The following is a 24,551-nucleotide window of genomic DNA, read 5'->3' on the forward strand; positions in this document are numbered from 1 at the left end:
CTGTGATGAGTGGATGTGAAATGGAAGATGTAGCCCAGGGATCACTGCAGTGACTAAGCTTGTCACAAGCATACAGAAGTGACCTAAGGACTGGAAAGCGCCAGCACACTCTGGCAAAGATAACACATGCGTTCTTGGAGAAAGCAGAGTACCCACCTATGAAATACTTGAGGTCACATGTATGTATATAGATTTGCCCCACAGCTACCTTACATGTGTAATGCACATACAGTTGTCATTGTGATATGTCATACACTAGAAAAATCAAAACCCACTCCACATTGGCCAACGGTGTTACACACCTATCACATGCACACAGTCAGCAAGTGCAAGATTGAAACTCTTTTCTAACTACATTATGATACTACAACGGTATGCATTTACACAATGCGCTGCACATATTACTGGGATTACACTTTTCCACAGGTATATTTGTTGGATGGTGACATCATCGGATTTGTCAAAGATGAGTATACCACTTTTAAGGTGTGTGAGTAGTCTCGAAAAGGGGTACTTCTCCCCAGGGAGACTCACACAGTTGACAAATGCAGGATTCAAACCCCTACCTAACTGCATTATGATACTACAGCAGTATGCATTTACATGACACACTATACACATTAATTTGGTTTCACCTTTCCACAGGTATATTTGTAGGATGGTGACATCATGAGACTTGACAAAGATGAGTATACCACTTTTAAGGGGTGTGAGTAGTCTCCAAAAAGGTTGCTTTTTCCCAGGGAGACACACACAGTTGGCAAGTGCAGGATCCAAACCCCTACCTAACCACATTATGATACTGCAGTAACACACATTTACACAATGCGCTATACATCTTACTGGGATTTCTTACTTCCACAGGTATATTTGTAGGATGGTGACATCATGAGACTTGACAAAGATGAGTATACCACTTTTAAGGGGTGTGAGTAGTCTCCAAAAAGGCTGCTTCTTCCCAAGGAGACACACACAGTTGACAAGTGCAGTATTCAAACCCCTACCTAATTACATTATGATATTAAAGCAATACACATTTACCCAACATGCTATACACATTACTGGGATTTTTCCCTTCCACATGTATATTTGTAGGATGGTGACATCATGAGACTTGACAAAGATGAGTATACCACTTTTAAGGGGTATGAGTAGTCTCCAAAAAGGTTGCACTCTCCCCAGGGAGAGACAGACACACACACACACACACACACACACACACACACACACACACACACACACACACACACACACACACAGTTGGCAAGTGCGGTGTTCTTAATCCAAACTAAGTACGTCTTTACACTTCGGCAAGCAATATGGAGTTACAGGGTGTAACACAGACATTATTTGCTGACAGTTTGTCCAAAGTTTTTTTTCACATTTGCTAACCTCAGCAGGCTTATCATACTAGGTGTATTGTGAGTGTATTGTATGCATAGGCCATGACCATATCATATATGGGTTGATGCACCACATGCTGGCTCACACAGGGTCAAACCGGTGGCTAAGCTCTGTCAACCCAATACTGGACAATACAGTCAGGAGTAGGGTCATACAACCACAACAACAATTGTCTCACATAGACCTACAATATAAACACCAGCAAAACACACATAAATAAACATTACCATACTCAGAGAATACAAATATTAATCTGAAAAAGAGAGAGTGTCCTCCTAAGCAGACAAGCAAGCAACATGCACTTCCAAGCACATGCCAGAAAACACATAATACCCCACAGCAGTGTGCCTCACAACAGGCCCTAAGGCAAAACAACATACCCAACACACTAGTAATAGGTGACTTCATAGTCAGGAACACAGATGTTCCACTCACTCGGCTGCACAAGGGGAAGGTTACTGTCAGTTGTCTGTCAGGTGCTATGATCCGCCACATAACACAAGCACTTACATCACTCCAGAACAGATACATATATGATGTGTTCTTTGTATATGTCAGTGTGAATGATCTGAGACATACCTCCCAGGACAACATGACAAGAAATATATATTAGCTCTATGATCATGTTGCCCAGGCTGGTATGACCCTGACCTTGAGTAGCTTCTTACCTTCACCTACATGATACTGCAATATAATAGCAAGACAATACATTTCAACAATTGGCTGAGCTTCTGGTGTCATTCAAAGGGGATCCAGTCTCTGTCTGCCTCTGATGACATGATAGACAATCCTTGTTGCTTCACTACAGATGGTTTGCACCTGTCACCCCTATGCTTCCGAATACTGGCCAAGGGTCTTGCTGTCCCCATATTACCTTTTTTAGGCAGGGCTCAAAGGTTCATAGGTTCATAGGTAGGTACTAGGCTATCTGCCCAAGGGCATTTATAAGCCTAGCCATAATGTATTGGCTTTTGCCTCCCTTTTAAATTAGTTTCCTGGGCTTCCGTCTATCAGGGCCACTGAAGTGATCCCAGGGGTAAATTTACAATTTCTCATCCACTAGTCAAGATTCTTCTTGAAGAGAGTCAGCGAGGGGCTCTGCCTAACATCAACTGGGATTCTATTCCAGAGTGAGGGAAGTCTCTGGGACAGAAATCTATCCCTCCAGTACATCCTGTTTATTGCTGTGCTGAGGTTTAATTCACTGGAGCATGTGGCTCTAAGTGATTTGGTTTTCTTGAGGAGGAGCATGTCCATTAATTCCAGGTTTGAAATGGCCTTATACATCAGGCATAGATCACCTCTGAGCAGGCAGTAAGCAACCGAGTAGAGCTGGAATTTCTTTAGTCAAGCTGCATAGGGCTTCTCTTTGAGGCCCATGATTCTCTTGGTGAGGTACTTCTGTGGTCTTACCAGCTGTTGCATGTGCCGATTAATGTACATACCAAATGGGGCATTGTACTCTATTATGGGCCTAATGAGTGATGAGTAGAGGGGCACAATGACCTCTCTTGATCTAGAGGTGAACCCTTTCGTGATTAGGTGGGCTACATAGAAGGAATTTCTAAACACTTTGGCAATGTGATTATCAAAGGAGAGTCTACTGTCCACCTGTGTCCCAAGGTCTCTTACCACACTTTCAGTGTTAAGTATATTACCGCCTATGTTGTAGTTCATGGGTACAGAGTTTTTACCAAAGGGGATGACAATGCACTTTTTGGCATTGAGCTTGAGGCCATGGCTTTGACACCAGGCATCTGTCTCAGTGAGACCCTTTTGTAGGATGTCCACATCATTAGTAGTTTTGATTATGGCTCCCAGTTTGCAGTCATCTGGGAACTTCATTAGCCAAAGGCCTTCTGTGTTAGCCTGTACTTCAGGGAAGTAGATACCAAACAGGACAGGACACAGGACTGAACCCAGTGGTACTCCACTTGTCACTGGTATGAAGTCAGAGTTGGAGTCTGCTACTTTCACAGTGTGGGTTCTGTCAGTGAGCCAGTTGGCAACCCATCTTGTGACATAGGGATTTATACCTAGTTTAGTGAGTTTATCTATAATTCCAGAGAGGGGGTTGGTGTTGAAAGCCTTGGCAAGATCTAGATAGGCTGTGTGAACCACCTTACCCTTGTCTATGGCTTTGGTGACTGCTTCAAAGAAGTCTATCAGGTTTAGGAGACATGATCTGCCTTTTACAAACCCAAAATGGTTGTGGTCCAGAGTTTGGATATTACCAATGTCTTTTTGTTTATAAGTTCCATGATGATACATTCCATGGCCTTGCATACCAGGCTCATCAGGCTAATGGGGCTCTAGTTCCCGGGGTCCATGGTGGCTCCCCCTTGTGTAGTGGGATAACCATCACTGTGCGCCATTCAGCAGGCACAAAAACTGAGGTGAGGCTATGATTGAACATGGTACGTAGGTATGGTGCCAGTTCAATCTGCAGTTCATGTAGAATGCAGCCTGGGATGTTATCTGGTCCCATGGATGCTGTGTCCCTGGCTTTGGAGAGTGTTTTTTACCTGCGCAGCCATGATGACAGCAACTCTGCATTCTTACAGTATAGAGATGGGCTCTTTCACGGGTGAGAGGGGGGTAAAGTTAGCACTGATCCTATCTGCCAGGATGTTGGCAATATCAGTTGGGTCTGTATATTTAGTGCCATTGTGCTGTAACTCAGAGCGGATCTGAGTGTTGCCATTGAGATTCTTGACATAGCTATAGAATGCATTGTGGTTGTCTTTAGAATCAGTGGCGATTTTGTTTTCGTAACTAGCTTTGGAGGATTTTATCAGGGATCGCAGCTTCTTACTGAGGCTGACCAGGGAGCTGCTCCACTCATGAGATTTTACCCTCTTTTGCAACAGTTTCATCCTTCTGTTGTGCAGTTTGTTTATGGCAGGGGACCACCAGATTGGCTTCCTTTTCTTGGAGGATAGCGTCTTGGTTCTGTTTGGGATAGCACGATCCATGCACTCATGTAAGTGCTTACAAAGTGCAATTGTGTAGGATTCAGTAGTCATAACTGTATTGTCCATCTGCATGGGTGTCCTGAAGTTCACCACTTCTGTCTTAAGAAGCATGAAGTTGGCTTTGGAGACATTTCTTAACATGGTTTCCTTAATGGGGGGTGGGGGCAGAATGTGGATATGTAGGGTAATTAGCTTATGGTCACATCAGACCAATGAGGCATTGACTTTAGGTGTGGAACACCGGTCACTCAGGACAAACCAAACACCGTAACTCACACAAATAACCACAAAGTGAGCTAAATGTTACTCATTGCCAGAAGTCTCATCCTCACACTCGAGGCACTTCTCAGTATGGAGAATATTGATATCTGTGCAGTAACAGAAACCTAGTTCAAGGCTCCAGAGAGCACACCGGCACTACCAGGATACTACTCATTCCATACCTTCCAGCATCAGAACCTGGATCATAGCACATAGGGTGAGGATGTATCCATATTCATCAAGGATACCTACACCTCTCTCTACATCCTCTCTACAGAATATGTACCCATAGAATGTTGCACAGCAATGTTCTTCCCAGTCCACAGGGGTGGGGGCCACAAAAGACCCTTGGCATTCCTGCTCTATGAGCCTGACGAGTCTGATCTGCAAGGCAATGGAGCCAATCATAATGGAAGTCAACAATAAAGACATTGGGAACCTTCACACGGTTGAGCACACCCAGTTTGGCTTCGTCAAATGCAGATCATGCCTCCTGAACTGGGTGGATTTCTTTGAGACAGTTACCCAGGCTACAGATGATTGAAATGAGCTCCACACAGCCTACCTATACCTTGCTAAGGCCTTTGACACCATTCCCCAGTCAGGTATCATAGATGAACTCACCAACCTGGGCATGAATCCATACATCGCAAGATGGATTGCAAACTGACTCACAGATAGATCCTACAAATTAAGAGTTGCTGGCAACATGTCAGACTCTACACTGGTAACAACTGGTGTCTCCCAGGGTTCAGTCCTGGGGTCCCTCCTGTTTGGTATAGACTTCTCAAAAGTACCTGCCAACACAGGAGGGTTGTGGTTGACTAAGTTTGCTGGGAACTGTAAAGTATTTGCCATAATAGATTCCTCGGATGACACAAATATTCTCCAGATGGGACTCTATGAAACAGATGTGTGGTGTCAGAATCATGGCCTCAAGCTCAATGTGAAAGAATGCATAGTAATCCCCTTTGGTGAAAACAAAGTACCCACAAACTACCACATAGGTGTTACCCCCTAAAAACTGACAAGGTAATAAGGGATCTGGGGACACAAGTAGATAGTCATCTTTCCTTTGACAACCATGTTGCCAAAGTGATTAGGAAATCCTATGTGGCCCACCTACTCAACAAAGGGTTTGCATCAGGATCAAAAGAGGTAGTTGTGGCCCTCTACTCTTAAGTCATCAGACCCATCATTGAGTACAATGCACCATTTTGGATGTACTCAACTAAGCATATCCAGCAGCTGTATTAAGACCACAGAGGTACCTCACCAAGAGGATTACTGGCCTCAAACAGTTGTGTTATGCAACACAACTGGTAAAACGAAATCTGCTCTCCGTTGCATACCGCCTACTCAGAGGCACACTCTGCCTAACATACAGAGCCATTTCCAACACATAACTGTTGAACATGCTCTATCTACGGATAACAAAGTTGAGTCGCACTACACACTCCAGGGATATGAACCTCATCACAACAATGAATACAACATGCTGGTGGGATAGAGTACCATCCCAGACACTTGCCTTACTGTGGAACAGAGTCCCAATGTACATCAGACAGAGCCCCTTGCTAACACTCTTCAATACGAACCTTGATGAGTGGATGGGAAACAGACAATTCACGCCAGGCATCACATCAGCAGCCTCACTAGAAAGGGGCTTAGGGTACTTACTATTAGAACTAGGGCTTAGGAGATTACCCAATGGGGGGTGAAAGCTGCACAACTTGCCTAGGCTAATATATGCCTTCGTGAAGATAGTCTGCTACATACCTATGAACCTATGTGACAGGTACATGTCTACAGATAGTAGATGTGTACTTCATTGTACAGTCATGTTGTACAGTAGGCACATGGACCACATACACTATAATGCTTACAGATACTGGTGGCTGTTATGTATAGTGGGTGAGATTTGCACCTTATGTCTTTTGTACCATTGGGATATGTCCTGGGTGGGACAGTCCTGTATGTCTCCTTGTCATGGTCACCCTCTTACACACATCTCTGCCCATCCATCTTTGGCTTATTATACTGTGTTCCCCCTACGTATATATAGGTACATAGGTGGGTAATAGGCTATCTGCCTGAAGGTATCTATTACTATGGCCAGAGTGTGCAGCTATCACCATACATGGGGTTAGTTCCCTAGGCCTCTTTGTAGTAGAGCTGATGAAGTCATCCATGGTGTGACAGTTCAGTTTCACATACACTCATCAAGGCTCCTCTGGAAGAGTGTCAGTGAGGGACTCAGCTTAATGTAGGTTGGGAGCCTGTTCCAAAGCAAGGGAAGTCTGTGAGTTAGTAATGTATCAATCAAACATGTTCTATTTATTGTTGTGATGATGATATCCCTAGAGCATGTGGCACAGTGAGCTTGGGTTTACTTCAGATAGAGCATGTACATCAGTTCTGCATTGGACATGGACCTGTCTGTTCGGCAGAGATCGCCTGAGTAGACAGTATGCAACAGAGTACAGACTGAGTTAACTTCAGTCTTGTTGCATGGGGCAACTGTTTGAGGCCAGTAATCCTCTTGTTGAGGTACTTCAGTGGTCTTTCCAGCTGCTGAAGGTGCCTAGTCAGATTCATCGCATGTGTGCCATAATACTCTCTGATGGGTCTGAAGACTGATGAGTAGAGGGAACCTCCTTTGACCTACATGCAAAGACCTTGACAATTTGTGGGAACACATAGTATGATTTTCTAACCACTTTGCGAATGTGTTTCTGGAAGTAGAGATGACTATCCACAATGTGTCCATAGATCCCTTATTATCACCTCCATATTTAGGGTGTTGGCACCTATTTGGTATTTGTATGACTGTAGCTCGAGGCCATAATTTTGACACCACATCTGTCTGACTGAGACCCTTTTTAAGGATGCCTCTGTTGTCCCAAACATCGATTATGACAACCTTTTTGCAGTCATCCACAAACTTTTTCTAACCATTGCCCTCGTGTGTTTGACTGTATTTATGAAAAGTATACACCAGACAGGAGGGGTCCCAGGACTGAGCCATGGGGGGCAGCAGTTGTTACCAGCTTACAGTCCAACAGGGAGACCACAATTCTTACCTTGTGGGATATATATGTGCCCCAGTTGGCAATCCATCAGATGACATACATGTTTATGCACAGGTTGTTGATTTTGTGGATGTGACATGTGTGTGGGATGTTGGAAAAGGGCATTTCAAGGTTAATGTAGGCTGTGTGTAGCTCGTTTCATTGATGTATGTCCTGGGTAACTGCCTTGAAAACTGTCTAGCAGGTTTAGGAACCATGATCTGCCCCTGACCAAACCAAAATGGGTAGGGTGGGTGTTTGTAGGCTCCCAATAGCTCTGTTTATGAGTTCCATAATGATGGACTCCATGGCCTTGCAAATCAGGCTTATTAGGTTTATAAAACTATAGTTCCTATGGTCTGTTGTACAACAATACTTGTGGAGTGTGCCAAACGTTGCTGTAACCCATTCAACAGTTTCATATCCTGTACAGAGGGTGAGTCTCAACAGACTATTCAGGTGCAGGGTCTGCTTGTTTTGGAGTTCACATATGACACAGCCAGGGAAACCATGTCATCCCATAGATGCCATGTTTTTAGGTTTGGATAGAGCTGTTTAACCATTGTACATGTGATTTCTGGGTTTTCACAATCTCCAGGTATGGTAATGGGCCCTTTTGTCAGTGAGAGGGGGGTAAATATGTATGAACTTGTCTGATAAAATGTTGGCAATGTCAGTCATGTACATGTATTCATTTACACTTTGCACTGACTCAGACCATATATGAGTTTACATTGATATTTATGACATAGCGAAAGAAAGCTTCATGGTTCTCTATGGACTCTTTGGCAATATTTTTGCCAGAACATGGCTTGGATAATGTTAGGAGTGCTCATTGTTTCTTGATGATACTGATCGGAGATTTATTGATCTTCTTTTGATTTTTCACTTTCTTTGAACAACTTAAGTACTTGTAGTACATAGTTTGATTATGACAGGGGTCCAATATATTCATAGGTTCATAGGTAGGTACTAGGCTATTGGCCCTAGGGCCTATACAAGCCTAGCCAAAAGGTACCCTGGCTTTCGCCACCCAAGAAAATTATTTTCCTGTGTCCCTGTCAAGCAGAACCACAGAAGTGATCCCCGGGTTGAATTTCCTATTACCCATCCAATCATCAAGATTTTTCTTGAAGAGTGCTAATGAGGAGCTCTGTTTGACATAGATAGGTAGTCTGCTCCAGATTATGGGAAGTCTCTGGGACAGGAATCTATCCCTCCAGCATGTTCTGTTTATTGTGGTGACAAGGTTTAGGTCCCTAGAGTGTGTAGCTCGGATGGATTGGGATTTCTTTAAGTGGAGCATGTCCAACAGCTCTGGGTTTGACATAACTTTGTATGTTAGTCAGAGATCGCCTCTGAGCAGGCGATATGCGATGGAGTAAAGCTGGAGTTTTTTGAGACAGTCTGTGTAAGGCATCTGTTTGAGGCCAGTAATCCTCTTTGTGAGGTATTTTTGCGGCCTTTCCAGTTGTTGTAGATGTCTTGTGAGTTACATACCAAAAGGGACATTGTACTCTATAATGGGTCTAATGAGTGATGAGTAGAGGAGAACAATGACCTCTTTTTTTCTAGATGAGAAGCCTTTTGTGATGAGGTGTGCCACATAGAAGGATTTCCTGACCACTGTGGCGATGTGATTATCAAAGGAGAGACTATTTTGTGATGAGTAGAGGGGAACAATGACCTCTTTTTTTCTAGATGAGAAACCTTTTGTGATGAGGTGTGCCATGTAGAAGGATTTCCTGACCACTGTGGTGATGTGATTATCAAATGAGAGACTACTGTCCACCTGTGTCCAAGGTCTGTTATCACACTTTTGGTGTTAAGTAGACTACCGCCTATGTGGTAGTTTATGGGTACAGAGTTTTTACCAAAGGGGATGACAATGCACCTTTTGGCATTGAGCTTGAGACCATGCCTTTGACACCAGGCATCTGTCTCAGTGAGGCCCTTTTGTAGGATGTCCACATCATTAGGAGTTTTGATTATGGCTCCTAGTTTGCAGTCATCTGCAAATTTAGTTAGCCAAAGACCTTCTATGATGCCTGTACTTCAGAGAAGTAGATACCAAACAGGAGAGGACCCAGGACTGAACCCTGTGGTACTCCACTTGTCACTGGTCTGAAGTCTGATTTGGAGTTTGCTACTTTCACAGTGTGGGTTCTGTCAGTAAGCCAGTTGGCAACTCATCTTGTGACATAGGGATTTATACCTAGTTTAGTGAATTTATCTATAATTCCAGAATGGGGGATGGTGTTGAACACCTTGGCGAGATCTAGATAGGCTGTGTGAACCACCTTACCCTCATTTATGGCTTTGGTGACTACTTCAAAGAAGTCTATCAGGTTTAGGAGACATGATCTGCCTTTTACAAACTCAAACTGTGTAGGGTCCAGAGTTTGGAGATCTCCAATGTCTTTGTTTATGAGTTCCATGATGATACCTTCCATGGCCTTGGAGATGAGGCTCGTCAGGCTAATGGGGCAGTAGTTACTGGGGTCTGTTGTGGCCCCCCCCTTTGTGGAGTGGGATAACTGTCATGGTGCACCATTCAATGGGCACAAAGCCTGAGGTGAGGCTATGATTGAACATGGTACTTGGGTGGGGTGCTGTGTTCTTGTCTTTCGAGAGTGAGGATTTTACCTGTGCATCCGTGATTAAAGGAACTCTGCATTCTTCTGGTATAAAGATGGGCCCTTTAGGGGGTGAGAGTGGGGTAAAGTTAGCACTGAACCTATCTGTCAGGATGTTGGCAATGTCAGTTGATTCTGTATATTTAGTGTCATTGTGGGTCTGTTTTCATATCACTGTGTGCACAAGGCAGGATTGGTGAATAGTGACAAGTGTCTGGAGTAAGAACTGCACCTGCCAGATATGTGTGGCCCACTGCTGTACTCAGACATGGCCTAAGTGTGTGAGCATGCCCAGTATGGCCTTTCAGTATGTAGCTGACTGAAATTGTCTGAATTTGTTTAAGTGTGTGAGCATGCCCACTATGGGCATATATACTATATGTGTGTGAAAAATCAAGTCAATTTTTACTTCAGGGCTCACCTTTGTGTTGTACATCAACAGGAAGCAAGCTGTGCCTGCAGGGCTTCCATGATTCAATTTGCATAGACTTATCAACATTTTTACATACAGGGGGAACAGCTATTATTTGTACATTTCTACCCGGGGAGGCACACGTGATTGTTACTGTGGGTGTACATAGGATGAGGGGTACACCTGACACTTTTACACATTTGCTAGGCCTGCACAGCTATGTCAGGTACTCCATTTCAGTCTGTACTGTTGCCTATCATACTGGCTTGAGGCATACCACTGTACTACAGACCTTAGCTTCCAATTACACACATATTATTTTGTGACTTCATAGCCTACCCAACCCACATCACACTGCCTGGCCTGCTGTCATCTGTCTGCATAGGCCTGAGGGGAGGTTACTCATATGCCTCTTCAGAGGGCATGATGCAGCATTTGTTTGTGTTTGCGTTTGTCTACAATTGTCCTGCTGGCTGTGACTGTTATGTATGTGACCCCCTCAACTGGTATGTGTGAGTGACTTAAGTTGTGTCTGTGCCAGTGAAATGCTATCATGGCTTAGTGGTTCAGTACTGTGACTATAGTGCACAGTATCCTGAGTTCGAGCCCTGTCACTGCTTTTCATTTTCCTGCTGGGCAGACCTGACTGGTTAAGGAACAGTAAAGCAGGTGTGAGCGTGTTTACCCGACTTTTCTAGACTTTGCCCGACTTTGCCCAACATTGCCCGACGTTGCGCTGGTTAGCACGGTGCGCAATTACACGCCATTGTATTTAAATATGTTCAATACTGGTAAAAATGTGCTTAGCAGTGCTTTATATTGCTTAAAATAGGGACTCATGTCTCAGGTGGTGCTTTAGGGCTGCCTATGTCAGATGCACATATTACACTCCCTATACATGTTTGTAGACAGGTAGTGTCAAGTTAGGCATCCCTTTTACTGTATGTGCGAGTCAGGGAGAGGTGTCATTTCCAGGGTTCCTACTGAGTCAGGGTATGAGCTATGCGTTGCCTCTTTGCCAAGGCCAGGGCATACTGGGCACGCCTCCTTCTGCCTACTGGGGCAGGCTCAGGTTGTTCCTCCTCTGAGTCACGCTGTGCCTGTGCAAGCCTTGGCAATGGTGGGGGGGCTGTTTGGCCCTGCCCCATGTTGTACCTGCTGCAGCTGTTTCTGCAGGATCATATTGTGTAGCATGGCACATACCATGACAATTTGGGTACATGTAGTTGGTGAGTACTGCAAGGCCCCACGAGATGTGTCCAGGCACTTGAACCATGACTTGAGCATCCCAAACACATGCTCAATTATGTTTCTTGTTTGTACGTGTGCCTCATTATGGAGTTCTTGTTCGGGTGTGTGTGCATTTCTGGTGGGTGTCATCAGCCACGGCTCCAGTGCATATCCAGCATCCCCCACTAGGTGACCACCAGGGATGTCCCCATTGGCAAATCTCTGGTACAGCTGCGTCAGATGCCAGATGTGGGAATCGTAATAGCTTCCAGGGCAGCCAGCACATACATTCATTATTATGCCCTGGGCATTGCACATGACCTGGCAGTTGATGGAGGGGAAGCCCTTGTGGTTGATGTAGACCATACCCCGCTCACCGGGTGGTGCTTTGATGTGTATGTGCGTGCAGTCTCTTGCACCCACTACCTCAGGGTATTCTGCTATTTGGTAGAAAAGACGCATATTGCTTGACAATGCCTCATAGGAATTGGAGAAATATATGTGCTCACCGACATGTGCTGATATGGCATCCAGGAACTGGTGCAGTACCCTGGATGCTGATGCCTGTGAAATCCCTAACATATCACCAGTTGGTCTCTGGAAGGTACCTGTAGCAAGTATTCTTAGGGAAACACATACCTTAGTATCCACTGGGATGGGGTCCCTTCTGTTGGTTTTGTGTGTGAGGCGTGGCCGGCACAGCTCAACAATTTGCTGCAGGAGGTCTCTGTCCACCCTATAGTGCTCCACTATCTCCAGCTCATGTAGCCCCTGGTAGGTTACCCTGGGTCTGTACACTCTTCTCCATCTCCTCACAGTGGGTTGCTCGGCAGCATTCACAATATCACGGCCCTCAGCACCTTGCACATGTTGGTTTATGATAGCAAGAGCAGCCCCTAACATTTTGTCTGACTTTAAAGTTTTTAAGCTTTCCCTCTTTGTATACTGCAGTGTTGCAGAGTTTTTGGGGAAAAACAGGGAAGAATGCTGTTTTCAGAGTTTAAAGTGCTGGGCTGGGCTGGGCTAGTCTGCTGCCTGTGTAATTGGCTGATTCTGATATATTTCACCTGGCAGCTCTGCTAGTTCTCCTTGGTTAACTTCCTACTACTTATTTTCCTTCCTTTTCCCTTTCTGTTTCCGCCAAGGGCAGTGCCGCGCAAAGACGCGCACACGCGAGCACACGCTGTGTACATGTTTGCAAGAAATTTCAGATATTTTCACAGTGTTCACCTTTGTTTTCTGGTTTTCAAAAAGAACGCCTGTAGACATGCCTCTTGCAATCCTGAGCAATTCAGGGCAAACACAAGACACTGTGCTCCAATTAGCTTACAGCCTTTCTGACACACCCCCTCATGATGTTACCTATATTCTACTCTACTACTCACCTACTCCTACACTTACACTCTTGGGACATGGCTCACATGCTGGAGAAAATTGGGATTCACTATCCTTATCCTCATTTGCATAGGATTGCCTACTAATGTATGGTTACATCTCTCACACTGAGCCCCCCCCCCCCTTAGCAACCAGTACTCAGTGGCCATGTTGTCTTCAACCTGCCGTTCACCTGCATGGCAGGATAAGCTTTTTAGTAAAAATGGTTATCTTTGGTTATTTTTAAATTATTTTTGTGTTTTTAAAGCGCCGCACATTTGCGCAGTGCTGCACTATGCTTAAACATCGGAGCTCGGGGGAAATAAAAAGTTGGATTTTAATAATTTTAAACATTTATAAATGCCAATGGCCTTATATTTGGCCATTGGCATGCTTCCTCAACTGTATGCATCCTTTATTTGGAGCTGTCATAGCTCCATTTAGTTATTTGCAGAACGGTACTCCGTTACCAATGGAGTACATTTCTGCAGATAACACTAATCTTCCACGGACAGGTTAGTGTTTCCTGGATTGCAAATTTACCTAATTTGCATAGCTTTCAACAGCAAATGAGGTAATTTGCATACCATGACACTGTCCGTGCAAGAGTAGCTTTAGCAGCCCTCGTGCACGACCCTGCTGGCTGTGCCTGGATCGCACGGCAGACATATTGCCTCCGTGAGCTCCTACACTCTTCTTATACTCCATGCAAGCTTTCGTAAATCTGGCTCTTGGACTTTTCAGGGTCAGCAGCATTAAGGATGAAGTAAAATAAAATGTCAAGAAAGCTTTGCTGGCAGTTTGGTAGCCTAGTGATTTTGATCATGACCACATGTTTGTAGCATTTTAAGTTCAAATCGACACATAGGTCTCATTTTCCATTTTTTTCTAACTTCAGCTATAGTTCCTTCTACTTTGACACTATGATGACACATTATTTATTTAGTTAGTTAGCTATTTAGTAAATTTTATGTGTTTATTAGTACTTATTTAATTATTAATTTAGTACAACTTGGTGCTTCACAAGAATTTAAGGTTCCTACTACAGGAACAGTCAAGCCTTCCTAAGGTTGATGGTGCAACAATTATGCATTTACATTTTTCTCAAATTTTTAATTTTTGCTGTTGTGAAGAGTCACCAAAATGGATGTTTGGTGGTCTCTGGATAACAAAATTGTGATCAAAGTATAGAAAGACACAAACACACACACACACACACACACACACACACACACACACACACACACACACACACACACACACACACACACACGCACACACACACACAAACACACACTGACATTACTTATGAAATCATTTGGAATGCAGTAGTGTTTTTGTTTGACTTTCGGCTTTTCCCGGTTAGGGGTTGCCACAGCGGAGCTCCGGTCCGCTAATGATTGGCAGTAGATTTTCACGAACGCCAAGGTGCCAGCTCGACATTCAACCTTCAACGAAGGCACGCCCATTTATGCATGTCTTTCGAACGCCCACCCAACTGCGGGGAGGACATGCAGACTCGACACAGAATGCAGTAGTGTATTATTGTTTATATTCTTGCTCTTCTGGATGACCACACCTAATTTCTGTTCTGGCAATCTACTTCCAACATAAGACAACTTTAAGAATTAAAAAAAACACGTTATAGTTATTTTGTGTTGTCTATTGCATTGCCAGATGACTTTACATAAAATGTCTGCTAATGAAATACAAGGTTTAGAAAATGAAAAAGTAAAAATGTAGTAATACTAGACTCCAGAATCTGCACAAGTTAAGTAAACTTTCATTTGATAATTGCAGAATTGCTTTTTTGATCTGTTTGTTTTAGAAAACGAATCTAACTAGTACACCTTACCTGTAGATGTTTCAGTGTAAATGTTATTCCGTCTAGTTCATACAGGGTTGGAGGACTGGAATAAATAGCTGCACCAATGATTGGAGAATTCACAATTGTTTTTTCAGTGTCTGCCATATCTTGTTTCATTTCATCTTCAGAATAATCAGAGGTATTGAGTAGAGAACTAATGCTGTTGTACCTCAGGAAAACTATAGAAACACTTCCTAATGAAATAAAAAAGAACAAGCAGTGTCATACATGATGTTAACATAAATAAGCTTCAGAGATTAATATTTGTAAGCAAGAAATGTTGTGTACTGAATTGCCACAGGTCAATTATTTTAAAGCACACACACACACACACACACACACACACACACACACACACACACACACACACACACACACACACACACACACACACACACACACACACACACACACACACATGGTATAGTGTGTGATATATGAAGTATCTTGTATTGTAGGTTTGATGATAAATTTAATAAATGAATAATAAAGCCACGCATCATGAACCAAGTTCCCTAGTCCAAAACTGTACAAATATCCAGTGCAGTAAGAAACATTAACTAAGGATTGTAACTATGATAATGTGAGGTATTGCCAGCTATGCTAATAGAAGAAGGCAATGGATGTGTAACATATGCCAGCACAGCTAGCTGGGATTTGATAAAGAATTATATGTCATTTGAATAACAAACTGATTTGTACAGATGCTCATGTTAAAAATGTATTTGTAAAGCTGCTTGTGTTAAAAATGTACCAATAGTGGGTCCTGACTGCATTGTAACTGATTAAATGTATATGCTTTAACAGAGGATACTGGGAAAGAAGAGATTAATCTCAGTCCAGCTAACTTGAAAAATAGCAAGAAATTATATCACTTAATTTAGGCCATAAAGATTGTATCTTGTAGTTCTGATTGCAGCCAGAGACTAACTGTGCCAGGGAGTGATTTATTAGCTCCTGTAGGAAGAGTGGAGGTGTTTTATTTTTTTATATCTTCCATATGCTATAATGCATCTCAGCAAAGCTCTATCTGTGTATGTAGTAACTCTTATGTGATAAATTCTGGCTCAATTTCTAACAATGGGGGTAGTATTGGAATCAGAAGTCAGATGACCAGATGTATGTGATGTCATTCTGTAATCTAGGACAAAAATGCTAATACCAGATGAGATAGAAGTCTCAAAGCAGTCTGTTCTTGGAATCTGACAAAGAAGGACCCCTCACCTACTTCATCTTGCCTTGCTCTATTAAGTGACCAGGGAATAAGTTAGTCTTTAGATCAGTCAGCAAATATAGTTACATTAGTTAAGTACTGTTTTCCTGTATCTGTGTGAATCTATTTATCTGTGTTATTTTAATATTTCCTAGTGTTTATTGTAAATAGATATTTAGTATTTTCATGTTACTTTATTATTTATTATTAAGTATATTTAAACTTTTCATTGTGGTTGGTCCTTTAGAGAATATTTTAAAGTTTGAGAGTACTTATACTTATTTGGTGACTCTGTGGCCACTCCTGAAAGCCTTACTGCACTGGTGAAATACTACTTTTGGCATTAATATTAATTTCACTCAGAATAAACGGGTACCCTTGTAAGAGCCTTAGAGTATCTAGAAATATTGTGATTATCTATTTTTATTTCAAATGAATATCCCTCTCCAGTGTCAGTGGTGAGGATTCAGGCTCTTTGATTACTGGCCCAGGGAGGGGACATCACAGTACCAGATTTGCTCTGAGCTACTGCACAATGGTACCTCCTATAACGAGCCAACAGATATTGCAAATATACTGGTGGACAGATTCAATGCTAACTTTACCCCTCCAAAGGTCCAATCACAATACCAGTAGATTGCCAGGCACCCAGTATTACTGCTGCACAGGTTAAAACAGCACTGTCCAAGGGCAAAAATACAACTTCTATGGGACCTGACGGTATCTCTGGCTGTGTTCTAGATGAACTACAGCATGAACTGGCAACTCACCTGTGTGCCCTGTTCAATCACAGCCTCACCTCAGGCTTTGTCCTACTGAATTGGGCACTGCTACAGTCATCCCCCTCCACAAAGGAGGAGTGACTACAGGCCCCAGGAACTATCGCCCCATTAGCATGACGAGTCTGATATGCAAAGCTATAGAACGCATCATCATGGACCTAATAAACAAGGATATAGGGAATCTCCAAACTCTGGATCCTACACAGTTTGGTTTTGTGAAGGGTAGATCATGCCTGCTCAACTTGGTCGACTTCTTTGAGTCAGTCACCAGAGCTGTGGATGAAGGTAAGGTGGTTCATACAGCCTACCTTGATCTGGCCAAGGCCTTTGATACCATTCCCCACTCAGGAATCATAGAAAAATTTACCAAGTTAGGCATCAACCCCTATATCACTAGGTAGGTTGCAAACTGGCTCACAGATGGAACCCACAGTGTGAAAGTAGCTGACTCTAAGTCAGACTGCTGACCAGTCATGAGTGGAGTCCCACAGGGTTTGGTTCTGGGTCCTCTCCTGTTTGGTATCTACTTCTCTGAAGTCCAGGCCAACACGAAGGGACTCTGGCTGACAAAGTTTGCAGATGATTGCAAGTTGGGAGCTATTATTAACTCCCCAAGTAATGTTGATATCCTACGGAATGGCCTCAATGAGACCAATGACTGGTGTCAGAACCATGGCCTTAAGCTCAATGCCAAAAAACGTGTCTTCATCCCCTTTGGAAAAAACCTGGTTCCCTTGAATTACCACATTGATGGTAGTCCACTGAACACAGAAGGCGTTATAAGAGATCTGAGAACACAGGTTGACAGCAACCTCTCTTTTGACCACCACGTTGCCACTGTGGTCAGAAAGTTCTTCTATGTGGCACATCTCATTACAATGGGTTTTGCATCCAGGAAGAAAGAGGTCATTGTCTCCCTCTACCATTCCCTCTTTGGGTCAGTCATTGAGTACAATGCTCCATTTGGCATGTACCTCACTAGACACCTCCAACAACTGGAGAGGCCACAAAAGTACCTCACAAAGAGGATCCTAGGCCTTAAACACTTGCCTTATATGGACAGACTCAAAAAACTATTCTCTGTCTCAAATTGCATACTCAGAGGCGATCTCTGCTTGACTTACAAAGGCATGTCTGATCCAGCTCTGTTAGAAATGCTACATCTAAAGAAATCCTAATAGCTCCACAGCACATGCTTCAAAGACCTCAACCTCCACACTGCCATATAGCCATGTAGACAACCCAATTAGTGCTACATGTTATCAAAGTACAAAGGTAATCCTTTTTCTGGTGAGCTAACCATGTGGAGATGATACCTCGACGATTGTTGGGGTACCTGGTTAGGAACTATGGACCGATGGAAACAATTCGTATCCTATCTTAATGCTAACAAGTTTGGTATTTATTTTACTGACAGGATAGAATTGTTTACTATTGATTATTTGGATGTTAGTGTCACAAAAGCTCTTGATGGTACTATTGTTACAAGCCTGTATAGAAAGCCCTTTTCTAAAAATGCATTTTTGAAGCTTCCAGTTGTCACCCTAGAGTCATGGTTGACAATATACCCAAAGCTCAATTCCAGAGAATAAGAAGGATCTGTAGTGATGATATGGATTTTAAAATGGAAGCAGTACAGTTATCAAAAAGATTTATTGAGAGGGGCTATAATGTAAGAAATATTACAAATATTAGTGACCAGGCTATTGTTTATAATAGGGATGAGTATTTATCTAGTGATAAATCTGAAGTTAAGAAACATGATTCAGGCATTAGATTGACAACAACTTTTGGAACTAACACCTTTACATTTAAAAGGATAGTAAATAAACATTGGAGTATTTTAAAAGACAATGGGTTTTTTTTGGCCAGTTTTTGGCTGACTAGTGTTCCTTTGGTTACCATAGGGGGAAAAATATGGGGGAAATGTTTTCTTGGTATAAACATACTATTTCTGATAAGACCAAAGAGAGGGATAGTTTGCTTAAGGGCAGCTCTAGTTGTGGTCACTGTGTTTATAGTAAAAGGGTTTCCATTACTAAGTCCTTTACATCAGTTAATACTCCCAGGGTGTTTGAAATTCGTACCTCGATTACATGTAACCCTAACTGGGTGGCTTACATGGCTATATGCCAGTGTGGAACATTTTATATAGGCCAAACCTCTAGATCTTTCAAGACCTGAATAACTTTACATCTCTGTGACAATAATTGCAAAACCAAACAGCAAAGCCAGATCCTCGGACTCGATCAGAGAAGATAATCCAGTAGTAATGTAAAAAACAGTTTATTGAACAGTGAATGTCACTAGATAAAATCCGTACACAGAGCTCTATACCACAAGGTTAAGCGCTTTCATCTGATAAACTCCAGACTTCTTCAGAACCAATTAGCTCCTTAATTGCATTATATTTATACCAGTTTTGGCGCCAAAAAATTCATTAAAGTTTTAATAAGTGTCTCTAAATAAAACTTATAATAAATATAATGTGTGAAATAAAATGTTAAAATATTAAAACAATTCTGAAGTACTATAATGAATAATAATTCCATTCTCCACTCTTCTAACAGTGTAATACAATATAAATTACAGTACTCATCTATATTCACTAATAACACAGTACTAATTAAGTTGTACTATGATAATAACTCAAGTATTGTTTGGTATATTGTGTCGACTGAAACTGCACATGATTTATGGCAATCCTATACATTCTAAATATATCTCTCATATACTAACCCTTTTAATTCAAAATCAAAAAAGGTTTTAAACTTATACTATCATTAATTCCAGGGGGTGTCGTGGCATCTAAACATATCTGCCATTTACTTTCTACCCATGCTAAATATGCTTTCCAATTTCCTCCTCTATCTACCATCTCTACCTGGTCAATAATGGCAAAACTGAAAGTGTGTTCCTTACCCTTATCAATAACGTGTTTACTTAAGGCGTTCTTGGTATCACCTTTCTTTATCCTATACAGATGCTCGTAAATACGTGTCTTAAATTTTCTCTCAGTTTTGCCTATATAATAAATATAATGCAATTAAGGAGCTATTGGTTCTGAAGAAGTCTGGAGTGTATCAGATGAAAGTGCTTAACCTTGTGGTATAGAGCTCTGTGTACGGATTTTATCTAGTGACATTCACTGTTCAATAAACTGTTTTTTACATTACTACTGGATTATCTTCTCTGATCGAGTCCGAGGATCTGGCTTTGCTGTTTGGTGTTTCAAGTTGGTTGAACATTAATTGTAAAAGACACAGGAGTGCATTGTTTAAGCATATTTTGTTTCATCAGTCTGCACATTTTGTTTTTTTTAGGCATTGATGCAGTTTCCGGTAGGGGTATGAGTGACAGTAAAAAGCATATGTTATTAGATAAAAAGGAGAGATTATGGATTATTAATTTAGGGGTTTTATATAAACCTGGGTTGAATGAACACTGGTAGATGAATATTCTCAAAGTGTTATAAGTAAATTGTTTGAAAATGCCTTGCTGTCATGTTTATATTTATATTTTGTAAGGCACTGTTGCTTTAAGCCACTGACTTTTAAAGGTTGTAGTGTGTGATGGAGGATGTACTACACTGAGGATGCCAAAACCGGTCTGTTTTTTTATGCTGCTGTCACCACTGTTCATTTGAACGTATAATAAAGAAGAGAATTTCTTCTTTTTCGCTATTATTTGGCTCCTGTTCATTTTATTATGTGCTTTATTGAGTGCTGGATCATTGGATTGGCTTGATTGTGTTGGTATGGTCCATGCACCGAGCTGGCTATGTGTACCTTGGTTTTGGTGTTGTGTATATATATATATATATATATATATATATATATATATATATATATATATATATATATATATATATATATATATATATATATATATATATATATATATATATATATATATATATATATATATATATATGTGTGTGTGTGCGGGTATATAATGCATCAGGGCAAGAGGCTGCCTGCATCATTAAAAGTTTTAATTGATTGTGCGACTGTGAACTAATATATATATATATATATATATATATATATATATATATATATATATATATATATATATATATATATATATATATACTAGGTGTTGGACTGAAACAGATTCTTATAACACATCGGTTTGTGACTTAGAGGTGTTGGGACTGAACCGTCTTATAACACATCGGTTTGTGATGTTTATATGAGCTTTTTTTTTTTTTTACCAAAAGCATAAACATTTTCACATCTGCTCCTTTTGTAACTGGGTTACTTTTTTAAATGTTTCTTGTCAATAGACTGTGAAGCCAATATGCTGGCATCAATGGCTTGTGCATTGATGTAATCACACATTATTGACTATTCAAAAGGTACTCCAGGACTGCACAAACTCAGGGAAGAGAGAGAGAGAGAGAGAAAATCAGCAAAATGAAATGCTCACCTTCGTTCCTTAACTGTCATGGCAAGATACTGGTGATTTTTCAATGATGTTATTTTGAGCATTTGAGCATTGATCAACTAAGCAGTGTAAAATAGTTGCATCTCTCTGTGATGGATATGCTTGCAATATTCATCACATGTTTATTTTTATCTTTTGTTGTGCATACTGAAAAAATTATACATCTCTGATTCCCAAATGGGATTCACCAAGGATCAGAACATTTGCTATTTATTTACTCCACACTGTACTCACTGCCAATTTCATCAAAGTATACAAGACTGATTCATTACAAAAAATGATAGTCAGTGGACAGGAATCTCATTGGTCTCAAAATATTGAAAACAAAGCTCTAGAAACTGTAAATGAAATACATTTAATGTAAATAACTTTAAAATCATCATTTGTGAGGTGCAACCCCCCCTTGTAATTCTCTTGCAGGTGACATCACACTGCAATCTCCCCTGTACGCTAAATCTACCATTGCATGATGGTTGTGAAAAGAAAAACAACTTAACAGTACTTACTCAAGCATGTAATTTTGCAGTTTAGTCAGACAATACTATAATAATAATAATCATCATCATCATCATAGTGGAGGCTGCTACTTCAGGGAATTTGGTTTGAGGGAATTATACTTGATGAGATATCTTTTTTTTTTCAAAAGTTAGATTTCCAATGTCACGGTACAGGTTGAAATCTTTAAAAGGAGAATTTACCAGTCAGATTTATGAAGATATGCAAATATGCTGATGGATCACAGCCTGTGTTCTATTTAGTCTGTCCCATATGATGTGGCTAGACTGTATGGGTCTGCTTTACTGACAATGGTATATTTTCCTTTTCTGTTCAGCTTGAAATAATGAAAACTTCTGATGACATATCCCATTGTTATTTAGCTTGCCTTTGCCTTGAGGTACCATTCTGAACATTCTGACATTGTGATCTGAAATTTAAGCAGTTTTATGAATTCTCATCCCCCACACACATACAGACACGTACGTATATCGACACACACAAAGAAATGCACATTGTGGCAGATTCCAAAAGAGTTGCTCTCACTGCAAATCTGCCCTGATTCCAAAAGAAGTGCTTATAGTATAAGTGACTTACTTTGGTATAAGAGTGGACCTATCTATAAACAGGCTTAATATAGATACCATATTCTCATAGCTCACAACTGTCCAGATTTTCTCTGAATGTCCAGATTTTTGACTCATATTGTTGATCTGTTTCTCATAAAATTGTATTTTTCTGACAAATTATTGAGGATTGAAATCAGAAAATAATGCAGACATTTGATTTTCAGACTTAATATCCTTCAGAAAATTAATGTGAATGCAAAACCTGTTATTCAATCAACTTTATAGGTTTGTAAGAGCAATATTTAAAAAAGTGTTCCTATTTTTGGGCCTTTGTCCCCCCATTATTTGTGGTTTTGTCCAGATTTCTTGCTCTCAACCTGCTCTTAGTGTAAGTGGTCATTTACACTGACAGCAAGCCTTTTGGAATCGAGGCCACTATTTCATGATTGATTCTAGCTGTTTATAACATTACATATCAAACACACATGCAGACATCCAAATGTACATGGCATTGATCTTACACACTTTGATTTATCATACTTTATTTATTTTTTTTGTAATAGAAATTAATACAATATATTTGATTTAGTTTGAATCTACAGTCTTGGCATATATGCAGCTCAGTATAGAATTATTTCACTGCTAGTGTTGTCATAAACTGTCCAATAATCTCTAATAGGATATGCATTTAACAAATTTGTGAGTAGGAAGAAGTTATTTTTTTTCATATAATGACATACTTGCCTGTTAATTGTTATTTCATTTGAATGTGGCTTTCACGTAAACTTGTGGTAGAAGATAGTTCTTACTAAGTTAATTTAAATGTCACTTACCAGTTAATGGAGTACTTTCTGTCTTCTTCTTGGGTGATAGTTTTATGAAATCTCCTTCCATGCTTACATGTGGATGCTCATGCTTAATATGTTGTGAGTCAAAGACAAATAACTTGACAGCTGTAAAGGAAGGCACACAGATATTTTATATATATCAGGCGGGAGTGTAGCAACACTACACAGAGTGCATCATTTTCAGTGTCTGTTCTTTATGGCTAGTAACTCACTGACCCATGCTGTCAACCACTATCCAGCATACTGGGAGGATGCAGATGGCAGTTAATGAAAAATGTTCCTCTTTATTCCCCAAACAATAGTAATGCTTTACATTGTAGGTTCATATGTTAATAGGTTTAAATGCTAAGTTTACCTTCTATTGATTTTCAAGATTCCTGACTGGTATAACCTCATGACAGAATTTCTTATAACCCATAAAATTCCCTTACTGATTTCTTAAAAGTAGACAGAAATGTGCAGTTTGACAATGAATTGCAGTTTGTTTTTTTTGCATTAGATAACCATTTGAACCCACTTGACACAAATATTGTTTTTAGGTGTGAACCATAAACAATGTCAAATAAAACAACTTACTTATAAGTCACATCAGATATTAATGGAGATTGAGCGATTCAAGGTCAGGACCACAGGATAAAGCTTGTTAGTAATATTTTATATATCAGGTGGGACTGTAACAACACTACGCATAGTACATCATTCTGAGTGTCTATTCTTTATGGCTAGTAAACCACTCCCTTGCTGTCAACCCACTGTCCAGCATACTGGGATAATGCAGATGGCAGTTAATGAAAATGTCCCTCTTTACTCCCCAAACAATAGTAATGCTTTACATTATAGGTTCATATGATAATAGGTTTAAATGCTAAGTTTGCCTTCTAGTGATTTTCAAGATTCTTAACTTGAATAACTCCATGACTGCATTTCTTATAACCCATAAATTACCTTATTGATTTCTTAAAAGT

General features: G+C 40.9%; 1 protein-coding gene across 1 annotated transcript in view; it reads right to left on the reverse strand.

Moving 5' to 3' along the window:
• The window catches only part of ADGRL4 (adhesion G protein-coupled receptor L4), a 707,438-nt gene that overhangs the window by 261,236 nt on the left and 421,651 nt on the right, over nt 1–24,551 (reverse strand). Inside the window, exons 7-8 of the mRNA XM_044085751.1 lie at nt 23,572–23,691; nt 15,219–15,424 (exon numbers count right to left, since the gene is read on the reverse strand). Of these exons, the coding sequence (XP_043941686.1) occupies nt 15,219–15,424; nt 23,572–23,691 (326 nt within the window). The remainder of the gene's footprint in view (nt 1–15,218; nt 15,425–23,571; nt 23,692–24,551) is intronic.

The sequence above is a fragment of the Protopterus annectens genome, chromosome 10.part0 (assembly GCF_019279795.1).
Source record: "Protopterus annectens isolate FY-2018-M chromosome 10.part0, PAN1.0, whole genome shotgun sequence".
Classification (NCBI taxonomy): Eukaryota; Metazoa; Chordata; order Ceratodontiformes; family Protopteridae; genus Protopterus; species Protopterus annectens.